The 12868-nt window shown below is 43.8% G+C and overlaps 1 protein-coding gene across 1 annotated transcript; it reads right to left on the minus strand.

The window, feature by feature from the left end:
* Window positions 1-954: 954 nt before the first annotated feature.
* On the minus strand, window positions 955-4844 carry LOC135526637 (leucine-rich repeat neuronal protein 4-like). The gene is made up of 2 exons (XM_064955149.1): window positions 4616-4844; window positions 955-4084 (listed from the first exon to the last, which is right to left on the minus strand). Exon 2 carries the CDS (start codon window positions 4080-4082, stop codon window positions 3282-3284), a length of 801 nt encoding a protein of 266 aa, XP_064811221.1. The 5' UTR covers window positions 4083-4084; window positions 4616-4844; the 3' UTR covers window positions 955-3281.
* Between the last annotated feature and the right edge of the window lie 8024 nt (window positions 4845-12868).

A 12868-nucleotide genomic window follows, 5' to 3' on the forward strand; every position in this document is an offset into this window, starting at 1 on the left:
GCTTTTATGCCAAACATAACGGTTTGCATTGTTGCCAAAAAGTTCAATTTTGGTTTCATCTGACCAGAGCACCTTCTTCCACATGTTTGGTGTGTCTCCCAGGTGGCTTGTGGCAAACTTTAAACAACACTTTTTATGGATATCTTTAAGAAATGGCTTTCTTCTTGCCACTCTTCCATAAAGGCCAGATTTGTGCAATATACGACTGATTGTTGTCCTATGGACAGTGTCTCCCACCTCAGCTGTAGATCTCTGAAGTTCATCCAGAGTGATCATGGGCCTCTTGGCTGCATCTCTGATCAGTCTTCTCCTTGTATGAGCTGAAAGTTTAGAGGGACGGCCAGGTCTTGGTAGATATGCAGTGGTCTGATACTCCTTCCATTTCAATATTATCGCTTGCACAGTGCTCCTTGGGATGTTTAAAGCTTGGGAAATCTTTTTGTATCCAAATCCGGCTTTAAACTTCTTCACAACAGTATCTCGGACCTGCCTGGTGTGTTCCTTGTTCTTCATGATGCTCTCTGTGCTTTTAACGGACCTCTGAGACTATCACAGTGCAGGTGCATTTATACGGATACTTGATTACACACAGGTGGATTGTATTTATCATCATTAGTCATTTAGGTCAACATTGGAACATTCAGAAATCCTCACTGAACTTCTGGAGAGAGTTTGCTGCACTGAATGTAAAGGGGCTGAATAATTTTGCACGCCCAATTTTTCAGTTTTTGATTTGTTAAAAAAGTTTGAAATATCCAATAAATGTCGTTCCACTTCTTGATTGTGTCCCACTTGTTGTTGATTCTTCACAAAAAAATACAGTTTTATATCTTTATGTTTGAAGCCTGAAATGTGGCAAAAGGTCGCAAAGTTCAAGGGGGCCGAATACTTTCGCAAGGCACTGTATTATGTTCCTTCCATTAAAAACAATCAGTCACACAAACTCAGGCAAAATGATGTAAACACTTTTATTCTAAAAACAATTGCTTTTGTTATTCATAAGTCAGTTTTATTTATTCTACACATGAATCCGACTGCCATAACTCTTCCCTGTCATGATCGAATGGTACACAAGCAGTGGCTACCCGTCATTCAGGGTAGGAGCTCCACCTGTTTTGAACCCCACATTTATAGCAAAAAAATGGACTTTCCTGTGTTTCATGTTATTTTAATTATTTAATACGTGTCACATATCAGTCTGCAAACAATTTTTAAAAAAAGATCTAGGATTGAGTTAATAAACCTGCGTAAAAACATGCTATTTTTTTTGTTTTCTTGAGTAAGGCAGCTCCAAAATGCAGGTGTTTCAGCCTAGCTCAGTGCTTTCTGTGGTGGTGGGGCAAGCCAGCATAAAATACGGAGCGTTGCGCCGTGATTGGCTCAGTGTTCTGTCACTCATGGGGACATTACGTCACCGCCTTGTCTAAGGGTAGAGCTCGAAAATTCTAGCTCCTTAGGTGCTGCTATAGAGCTACATTAGAAGTGCTCATCCATGAAGGCTCAAGGTCATTGGCCACAGTCATTGGCCAAAGTCATCCCCTTAAAATGAAGTCAAATCATGTTATATGTACAGTAGCTTTGATTGGACTGATCATGTCAACATCATACTTTCAAAATCTTAGCTAGCAGTCATCATCAAGAATCAAGTTGATAATCTACTCATCGGCCATTGGCCATTGGACATAAACATTACACAACAAGTTGGAAATCGCAAATTCAACGATGAATGGTTTGGAAGGAATCAGTGATAGTGGCTAACTGCAAGCATTACAAAGCAATCACTAGCCTGCTATTCAGTAGAGTGGCTATGATAAAATGATAACCATTCAACATTGGCCATGCTGTCAATGAAATCTGAGATTAAGGGGCTCTTTTCCAAGTTTAAAATGATAAACATTCAACATTGGCTATGCTGTCAATGAAGAATAATTTGTGCCGCGCTCAAAACGTCTGTTAACTTGGAACTGCGAAAATGTGACTTCAGTAAAATCAAGACAACTGGGAAGTCGGGAATAAACAAGCTCTGACTGGGAAAATACATTTTGAATGGTCATCCAACTCGGGATTGTAAATCTGTCATCTTTCATGAGCTACGACTTGAAGATCAATGACGTCATCATGATTCAACCTTTTTTTTTTCAGTGTTCCCAGTTGTTTTGAAAGCACCATAAATCCAGAGAATGCCAGACTTTGATAGCCAAATTTGCCCACGAAGGACCGCCGCGCCACCTTCCTGTTCAGTTGAGTACAGCATACAAAAATGTATTGTATGCTGCTGCATAAATGATGTAATATGCCAGGGAGATATGTATACTGTAGCAAAGAAAGTAATACTAAGTGTATCTTGTGTAGTAAGATGTTAGTAGCCCATGTGCCTCATCCTAATAATTTGGTCTATTTACACCTCTTAATTACGCCTACTGTTCTGGTGATGCACATGTGGCTTATAACCTATTTTAGAGAAATGTAATCATTGAATATTGTAAGAGCTTTCACTGTCTGCTTATATTTCCCCTTCATTTATCCTATGGTTCTGACTTGGTGTACAGGGAGAACACTGTAAGAACAGCCTATGTTCTGAATTCTGTCGCTGTACATTTCAAAAGTGCTAAACAAAGAGTTATATTAACTATGTCCATCCTAGCTTGCTCATTAATGTCTTAATCAAAATTACGGATAGCCTCTTATCCTCTTGTCATCCCCTTGTGCCATAGACATCTCAATTGTCATTAGAAACCCCATTTGTTTAAGCAAGTCAGCTATATCAGCTATGTTTTTTTTAAAGTCAGTAAATGAGGCTGAATGAACTGTTTCACTGCCAGACAAGGCTCCGCTGATAGCCCGGTGTAGCAGTGGTGAGACGTTGGGACTGCTGTTGGGACAGCTTTATGTAGGCCCTAACAGTTTATGGGTACCGTTTGTCACCGTTATAGTGCAATTAATGTATTGTTTAGTGTTGTGTCGTGTAGTGTAATGGCTTTGCTGGCATGCACATCCCATTTTTTTGCCCCACCAAGATTTACATGTTAAAATCACCACTGTACACAAGTTAATTTGCCAGCAAACAACCTGCAGTCTCTTTAGTCACAAAGCTTCTTAAGCTTTTGTTAGGGTTATTTAGCCCACTAAAGTCAAAAGTTATTATTAATTTCCATATTCCTAAGCACAGGATTCTGAACAACCTGAGCACTGTGCTGGTGAGTCACTGGTGAGGGAAGCCATTTTGTCTCTGTCCCATCCCAGTTACTTTACTCTTACATTCTCTGCTACACCGAATTGTATCACAGCGTTTCCTCCGTGCTGTAGGAGGGGTTCCCCAGCCCCTCGGCAGAGTTTCCCCCTGTTTTACACGTCTGTCGCCTCCAGAGGACCAGGGCGACCAAGGAGAGGAGCAGGAGAAATCCCAGCCCCCCTCCGATGACCCCCGCCCTTAGGGCCAGGTTGGTGGCCTCAGGGGGGTCGTAGCGCAGGCAGGAGAGCTCCGAGGGGGCGCTGGTTCCCGCTATGTTCACTGCCTCCACACACACCTTGACACCTGCCTCTAGTTCCCCCAGCACCCCGCTCCGAGAATCACCCCTGAACTGGAGAGGCGCTCCCTTTCGATCTTCGATCACAACCCGGTATCCAGATACCACAGAGGCTGGAGCGCACCACCGTACCTCTGCCCCTCCATCAGTGCTTGGCACTAGCTTCTGGAGGTGTGGCGCGTGAGGGGGCTCGTCTACCCCGCTTAGCCCAGGGCAGAGGCACCCGGTCTGGGCAGAGAGCTGGGAGCAGGGCATCTGGTTGTCCTGGCAGGGGTGGTAGTCACAGGGCTTGGGCTGCATCGGAACCAGAGTAGCTGATGAGGTTTTGCTGTAATTGGGAGGGGAATGGGAAGCGTTCTCTTCAGTGTAGTCATCTTCATCGTAGTCAAAGCCCACACCGGTAACATATTGGATCTTGGGGTGTGTGACCGTTGGGGAGGTGGGAATGGCGTGTGTGAGGAGGGGTTGGGTGTTGATGAGGTGGTTGGGAAGCAGGTCAGGGGTCAGTACTAGTAGAAGGAGCAGAGCTGCCCAATTCCAGCAGAATGACATCATCTCTGTGGGACAGAAATGGAAAGATTATAACCACAAGTAGGAATTAACTACCACATTATTACCGTGTGAACCCGTACAGGAGCAGACACAGGATACAACAGACAGAAAGATACAGAACAATAATTTACTGTAGGACAACTGGTTCACAGAGAGATAATGTACTGTAAGACAACCGGTTTACAGAGAGATAATGTACTGTGAAGACAACTGGTTCACAGAGAGATAATGTACCGTAGGGCAGTCGGTTCACAGAGAGATAATGTACAATAGGACAATCGGTCCACAGAGAGATACTGTACTCTCAACATATGCTAGTCCTCCTTTTAGCTTCCACATGCTTTCATCCATAGAATAACACATCATCAATCTAAATGATTAAAGTTGTTGGAGGACTTTATCTGAGTTGACGTTAACTATGTTAATCAATTGTTGTGAGAAAGATTAGAACAGTCATGCTCTCAAATGTATCACCATAGCAACCAATTGAAAGAAAACTAAAACAAACGAATGCGAGTAGTGATCTTTTACTATACCTGAATTGAAGAATAATAAGATATCTAATGTCTCTTTCTGCTCTTCACTCTTCTTTGTGCTTTTCTTAACTCACATTCTCGCTCTCTTTCTCTCCACATCAGCGTCTTCTTTTATTCTCACCAAACTTTCCCCTCCTTTTTAACACACCCTAATTTTCTCCCCTCTGTGCCCCTTTCTCTCTCTCTCTCTCTCTCTTTCTCTCGCTCTCTTTCTCTCTCTTTCGCTCTCTCTCTCTAGGTCTCCTTGGCTCTTTCAGGAGGGGGGAGGGTGTACTGTTTGTTTGTGTCCCTCCTTGCATACCAATTTACTCTTCAGTAGCAGTAGGTAAGCTTGAGTGGGCTTGTTAGTGTGTGTTTTTGTAGGTATATTGTGTGTTGACTGTTCATGACATCATTATATGACAAAGTGCCCATGTATTTCTATGTGTAATGTATGTGAATAGAACATGAGTTTGGCATCAGATCATGTTAAAGCATGTGACCCACATATTCACATTCAGGTGTGTACGAGAGTGTGTCAGCGTGTGTGAGGGTGAATGCTTGCGTGCGTGCGTGCGTGGTGAGTGAGTGAGAGAGAGAGAGAGAGAGAGAGAGAGAGAGAGAGAGAGAGTGAGTGAGTGAATGTTTGAGCATGCATGTTCATTGTCACAATCCCCATGGTGTGCATTGTTGTGGACCTGAAGGAGAGGAGGAGGAGGACAGAGATTTGACTCCAGTCCATATATGGAGGAGAGCTGGCAAGGTGGACAAGCTGGGACATGATAGAAGTAATAGCTTCTGATTGAGAAAGACAGAGAGCGAGACAGGAAACCAGAATCAGAGCTGGGATCACCTAGCTTCCCCTTTGTCTTGTCCTACACGCCAAAACACAATACTTCCACTTTGTCTTGTCCTACACCCCAAAACACAATACTTCCCCTTTGTCTTGTCCTACACCCCAAAACACAATACTTCCCCTTTGTCTTGTCCTACACGCCAAAACACAATACTTCCCCTTTGTCTTGTACTACACCCCAAATACTACTGCTACACAACACAGCCTCCTAGGTTTTGTATTGAAGTCAATGTACCCAGAGGAGGACTGCTTGCTTCAGTCCTCCTCTGGGTACATTGACTTCAATGCAAAACCTAGGAGGCTCATGGTTCTCACCCCCTTCCAAAGACATACAAAGTCATTATGACAACTTCCGGAGGACGTCCTCCATCAGAGCTCTTGCAGCATGAACTGACATGTTGTCCACCCAATCAAAGGATCAGAGAATGAATTTAGTACTGAAAGCAAAAGCTACAGCTAGCTAGCACTGCAGTGTATAAAATGTGGTGAGTAGGTGACTCAAAGAGAGAGAAAGACAATAGTTGAACAGTTTTGAACAAATTAATTTCTTCCAAAATGAAGGAGAAGCAAGAAAGAAAGAGAGAAAGAGAGAGATTTTGTCTTTTTTTCCACTTTCAGCTTCTCTTGCTTAGCCTGCAAATGCAGCTATCTAGTTTAGCCTACTGAAACACCCTGCTCAAACAGAGGGATGCTATGTTAGCTAGCTGGCTTTGATTTTCCAAAACAGCACTGGAACTCTTCCAAGTCAAGGTAAGCTTTTGGTATTACTCACTTATTGCCACCGGGGCCCGCTGGTGTAACTGCTTACTGACTGTACACTAATGTTACTGCATGATTATAGCGAGTTTAACTAACGCGTTAGTTCTATTAGCTATGCTGACTATGACGTCAAGCTAATATGGTGACAACGATGTAGGCTGTGTGTAGCGGTTTGGCTTGGAAAGTTTTTTTCACCTGGTCACATACAGCTCATGTGTTGTGCATTGAAGTCCACAAGTGAAGGGAAGAGAAGGAATACAACGTGGCTGTTATGAGAGTGAACTGTTTTTACGTACGCGTGATCAGGGCTTTATTCATTCCCTGATTCTGTTGAAAAACGTTTATTAAACGAAAGCAAATGGAACAAAATGGGGATAAACATACCTGAATTTGTCCAATAGAAACTCTTTTTTGCAACTATTGGACTGATGATTACAGCTAGAAGCAGGCAAGAGTGGCGGTATTGAATGTCATTGTCTGTCACCTCAAATTTGTCTCTCAACCTGTATGCACCTATTTTGTAAACTTTCATTCATAGGCTAGGTTGTAGCAATCTCATGATGGGTATAGGGAAAATTGGAGTATCATGTAGTAGCTTAAACCTATCGATGTTACATTGAACTGGGAGAATGGAATATGAATGAGTCATCCAATATGCTGTAATAGAAATAAGGTCATACTTATGAAAAAAAATCTTAAACAGCACTGATCGCCAATGGAATGTATGTATCATGAAGTGAGACTATAGGTACTAACATGACATAACATAAATCATACTAACATGACATCACATAAATCATGCTAACATGGCATCACATAAATCATGCTAACATGACACCACATAAATTATGCTAACATGACATCAAATAAATGATTCTAACATGACATCACATAAATCATGCTAACATGACATCTCTCACTAACAAGAATGGAAGAACACTGACAACATACACAAACATACTTTACCTTCAGCATTTCCTCATGTTTGTTTTGTTGTTAACTTCTATCTGAGTCTGGTTCTAACCAGATGGAAACAGGGGGTCAGATGGAAACAGGGGGAGAGATGGAAACAGGAGAGCAGATGGACATGGGACCAGATGGAAACAGGGACCCAGATGGAAACAGGAGGCAGATGTAAACAGGAGCGCAGACAGAAACGTGGCACAAATCAGACAATATCTTCCAGCAGCGATCACTGGATATGTGCATGTTGGTACTGCTAATGTAGCAGGCCTTGAACACTTCCTTAAAAATATAAACACCCATTCAGTCCATTTGTTTTCACATTGATGAATAGCCAACAAGTACTTTTAAGTGGATAATTTATCATGTACATTTCCATGAGTATAGGCTGTCAGGGACAGTCATTGCTAGATGCTGTCTGGTCACGTACCCTGAGATGAAACCATGCATGTCCCTTCAGGAGACTGTCTAGCACAGTGTGTCACACAAAATATTGTTTTGTCTGAAAGTATTTTCCCCACTGCGTCACCGTGTGCCAATGACTACAGGTATGAGGGTGAGGGTGTCACCTTTCGAGAGAAGAAGTTTGCTTCCAATGCAAACCACACCAGGATCACAGACATCAGCTATGGAATACAGACAGGGACTCTTGATTTGTTTTTGCTCCACTGACAGGCATAAACCAGTGAATTGAATTACATAGAACAAACTGTAACTTTCAGAACCCTGAGGGAAAAGAATGTGATGTGAGTCACAGCAGTGTGATAATGGTTCTGCCAGCACCACCTCACCCCTCGCTGGCTGCTGCATGTTCAGGCATGCTGAACACTACTTACATTACCTCTCTCATCCTCTCTCTCTCTCTCTCTCTCTCACACTCACTCAACCTCTCTTTCTTACCCTCCCTCTCTAACACTCACCCTCTCTCTCTTTCCCACTCACCTACCCTCTCTGCCAGTTACCCCCTCTCTCTGCCAGTTACCCTCTCTGTCACCCACTCACCCTCTCCCACCCTTTCTCAATCAGTTCCAGTCTGATCCAGACAGCATGCATCATTCAGCGCTGCTGACGTCTCTGTCTTTTCTTTGCTGGGAGACCACCCGACCCCAGCCTCCAACTCCCAGGGAAATTAAAGACCTTTGACCCATTACATGTGTGAACTGCCGGAAAGTTCTAGAAACATAACTCCTCAATCATCTATTTATAGGCCTCATTAAGGAGTGGGATGATGCTCCCACAGAGACAAATCCTATAACATAGGCATATATGATTATAAAACAAAGCCATCAGTGCATCGAGCCAGAGGGACTGTAAGATCAGGAGAGACAAAGGACACTTATCTATAGCCATACACTGAGATAGGTCAACTGTTGCATGTTGGCCCCATCCAATGGTGAAAGTCAGCTATTGCGTCACAGCTGTGGCCTATGATTATGGCCAGTTGTTGTTTTGTTTTTTTTACTGTTATTTTCAGCATTGTCCACTAGGTTTGCTGCAGGTAGAAAATCCTAGGAAATTATTTGTAATTGACACAAGCTGTCTTCAATCAATCAATCAATCAATGTCTGGTTGTGTGAGCATTTGGTGGGGAGGTGTAGCTCTAATAATTTTAATTGCACAAAGCCTATTATTTGGTAAGGAATAACATTTGTAGATCACTGATTCTACACCTCTCTTTGCTCAAGCTGATCCTCTCCAATGGACTTGGAAGTTGTAGCTAAAAATGTGTCAAATAGGGGAAGTTTAGAGTCGCAATGAGCAGTAGAAACAATAACAAAGCGTACTCCCCTCACCTGTTTCAGTAAAAAGCTGAGGGATAGGGCTGAAGAAATGTAACCACTCTCAAATTCATAGACAGCTATGGACGCAAGGACGGACCAACCATGATTTCAAAATTATAGTTTACTTTTAACCATGTTTTGAGGCTGTATAATGTTTGTTTACATTTACTTTAAAAAAAACAAGCTTATTTTGGATTCTGATGGTGTATGACCTTTGAACTAAGCTCATGAGACATTTCTAAATTATATTCTTGAAGAATTTTGGGTACTTATCATTAATTTATTAGTCCAAAAATGGATATAGCAACTGCTAATTGCCCACTTAAAGGGAAGAGTCAATGAAACCAATAATGGAAGTATGTTGTAGTGAAATCGAAGCATCGAGCCCAGATCTATTGACTGTCAAGCCAATACATTAACCATTACGCCAAGAGGTTTGACAGGGGCTACCTCTTTAAATGCAGTCATAGAAGAAGCCTGCTTTACAAGCCTCAATTTCCGTCACTAGACGTAAATCGCACGTTTTAACAGCATTTTATTCTGGTCTAAAATGCAGATGTATGGGATGTGATGGATACTGTGCATATTTTCCCTTAACACAGAGGCCTCACAGGGTTGTGTGCTTAATCCCCTCCTGTACTCCCTGTTCACCACGACTGTGTGACCACGCACGACTCCAACACCATTATCAAGTTCGCTGACGACACAACGGTGATAGGCCTGATCACCGCCTGATCATCACTCATCGCCAACGATGAGTCAGCCTACAGGGAGGAGGTCAGTGACCTGACAGTGTGGTGCCGGAGCATCAACCTCTCCCTCAACGTCAGTAAGACCAAGGAGCTGATCATGGACTACAGGAAACAGGAGGGCGAGCACGCCTCCATCGACATTGACGGGGAGGCAGTGGAGCAGGTAGACAGCTTCAAGTTCCTCAGTGTCCAAATCACTAAAGACTTAAAATGATTAAAACACACACGCACAGTCGTGAAGAAGGCGCGGCAGTGCCTCTTCCCCCTCAGGAGATTGAAAAAGTCAGTCATGGGCCCGCAAATTTTGTTGTGATGGCGCCGGAGGGGAAGGCTGCCGTCTTATCGGCTCTTAACCAATCATGCTATTTTGTTAGTTTTTTTGCTTTATTCGTAACTTGCTTTGTACATAATGTTGCTGCTACCATCTCTTTTGACTGAAAAGAGCTTCTGGACATCAGGTCTGCGATTTCTCTCCTCAAACTGGACGAAGAGTTCTTCTTCAATGAGTCAGACGGGAGGGATATAATACAGACACCCGACCAGGCCCAGATCCCCGTTATTCGCTGGTGAAGGAAACTCAGATTTTGCGGAAAGAGATCAGGGTGCCTTGTGAGGATTATGTGACAAGTGGCTAATCTGTCCTTGCCTTCTGTCCTGCTAGCTAACGTTCAATTGCTGGAAAATAAATGGGACGAACTGAAAGCACGTTTATCCTGACATGCTGATAGAAATGATGTACATTAAACATTAACGGGACATTAAAAACTGTAATATCTTATGTTTCACCGAGTCGTGGCTGAACGACAACATTAAGAACAGACAGCTGGTGGGTTATACACTCTATCGGCAGGACAGAACAGCAGCCTCTGGTAAGACACGGGGTGGGGGCCTATGCATTTATGTAAACAACAGCTGGTGCACGATATCTAAGGAAGTCTCAAGGTTTTCTCACCTGAGGTAGAGTATCTCATGATAAACTGTAGACCACGCTATCTACCTAGAGAGTTTTCATCTGTATTTTTCGTAGCTGTCTACATACTACCACAGACCGATGCTGGCACTAAAACCGCACTCAGTGAGCTGTATACCGCCATAAGCAAACAGGAAAACGCTCATCCAGAGGCAGCGCTCCTAGTGTCTGGGAACTTTAATGCAGGGAAACTTATATCATTTCTATCAGCATGTCAGGGGAAAAAAATTCTAGACCACCATTACTCCACACGCAGAAACGCATACAAAGCTTTCCTTCGCCCTCCATTTGGCAAATCTGACCATAATTCTATCCTCCTGATTCCTGCTTACAAGCTAAAATTAAAGCAGGAAGCACCAGAGACTCAGTCTATAAAATCGTGGTCAGATGAAGCAGATGCTGAACAACAGGACTGTTTGGTTAGCACAGACTGGAATATGTTCCTGGATTCTTCTGCCGATGTCACTGAAACATGCATGAGAGCATCAGCTGTTCCAGGCGACTGTGTGATCACACTCTCCGCAGCCGATGTAAGACCTTTAAACAGGCCAACATTCACAAGGCCGCAGAGTCAGACAGATTACCAGGACGTGTACTCCGAGCATGCGCTGACCAACTGGCAAGTGTCTTCAGTGACATTTTCAACCTCTCCCTGTCTGAGTCTGAAATACCAACATGTTTCAAGCAGACCACCACAGTCCCTGTGCCCAAGAACACTAAGGTAATCTGTGTAAATGACTACCGACCCGCAGCACTCATGTCTGTAGCCATGAAGTGCTTTGAAAGGCAGGTCATGGCTCACATTAACATCATTATTCCGGAAACCCTAGACCCACTCCAATTCGCATACTGCCCAACAGATCCACAGGTGATGCAATCTCTATTGCACTCCACACTGCCGTTTCACACCTGGACAAAAGGAACACCTATGTGAGAATGCTATTCATTGACTACAGCTCAGCATTCAACACCAATAGTACCCTCAAACTTATCACTAAGCTAAGGACACGGGGACTAAACATCTCCCTCTGCACCTTGATCCTGGACTTACTTATGGGCTGCCACCCAGGTGGTAAGAGTAGGTAACAACACATCCACTACGCTGATCCTCAACACAGGGGCCCCTAAGGGTTGCGTGCTCAGTCCCCTCCTGTACTACCTGTTCACTCATGACTGCACGGCCAGGCACAACTCTAACACCATCAATAAGTTTGCTGATGACACAACAGTGGTAGGCCTGATCACCGACAACTATGAGACAGCCTATAGGGAGGAGCTCAGAGACCTGACCATGTGGTGCAAGGACTACAACCTCTCCCTCAACGTGATCAAGACAAAGGAAATGATTGTGGACTATAGGAAAAGGAGGACCAAGCACACCCCCATTCTCATCGACTGGGCTGTAGTGGAGCAGGTTGAGAGCTTCAAGTTCCTTGGCGTCCACATCACCAACAAACTAACATGGTCCAAGCACACCAGGACAGTCGTGAAGAGGGCACAACAAAACCTATTCCCCCTCAGGAGACTTAAAAGATGTGGCATGAGTCCGCAGATCCTCAAAAAGTTTTACAGCTGCACCATCGAGAGCATCCTGACGGGTTGCATTGCTGCCTGGTATGGCAACTGCTCAGCCTCCAACTGCAAGACACTACAGAGGGTAGTGCGTACGGCCCAGTACATCACCGGGGCCAAGCTTCCTGCCATCCAGGACCTCTATACCAGGTGGTGTCAGAGGAAGGCCCTAAAAATAGTCAAAGACTCCAGCCACCCTAGTCATTGACTGTTCTCTCTGCTACCTCAAGGCAAGCGGTACCGGAGCACCAAGTCTAGTTCCAAGAGGCTCCTAAATAGCTTCTACCCCCAAGCCATAAGACTCCTGAACAGCTAATCAAATGGATACCCCCCAAACGCTGCTGCTCCTCTCTGTTATTATCTATGCATAGTCACTTTGCGCTACCTACCTGTACATATTGCCTCAACTACCTCAACACCGGTACCCTCGCACATTGACTCTGTACCTGTACCCCCTGTATATAGCCCCACTATTGTTATGTACTGCTGCTCTTTAATCATTTGTTATTCTTATCTCTTACTCTTTTTTTAGGTGTTTTCTTAAAACTGCATTGTTGGCTAAGGTCTTGTAAGTAAGCATTTGACTTGTATGTGGCCAATAAAATTTGATTTGATTAGATT

Source organism: Oncorhynchus masou, chromosome 32 (assembly GCF_036934945.1).
Source record: "Oncorhynchus masou masou isolate Uvic2021 chromosome 32, UVic_Omas_1.1, whole genome shotgun sequence".
Taxonomy (NCBI): domain Eukaryota; kingdom Metazoa; phylum Chordata; class Actinopteri; order Salmoniformes; family Salmonidae; genus Oncorhynchus; species Oncorhynchus masou.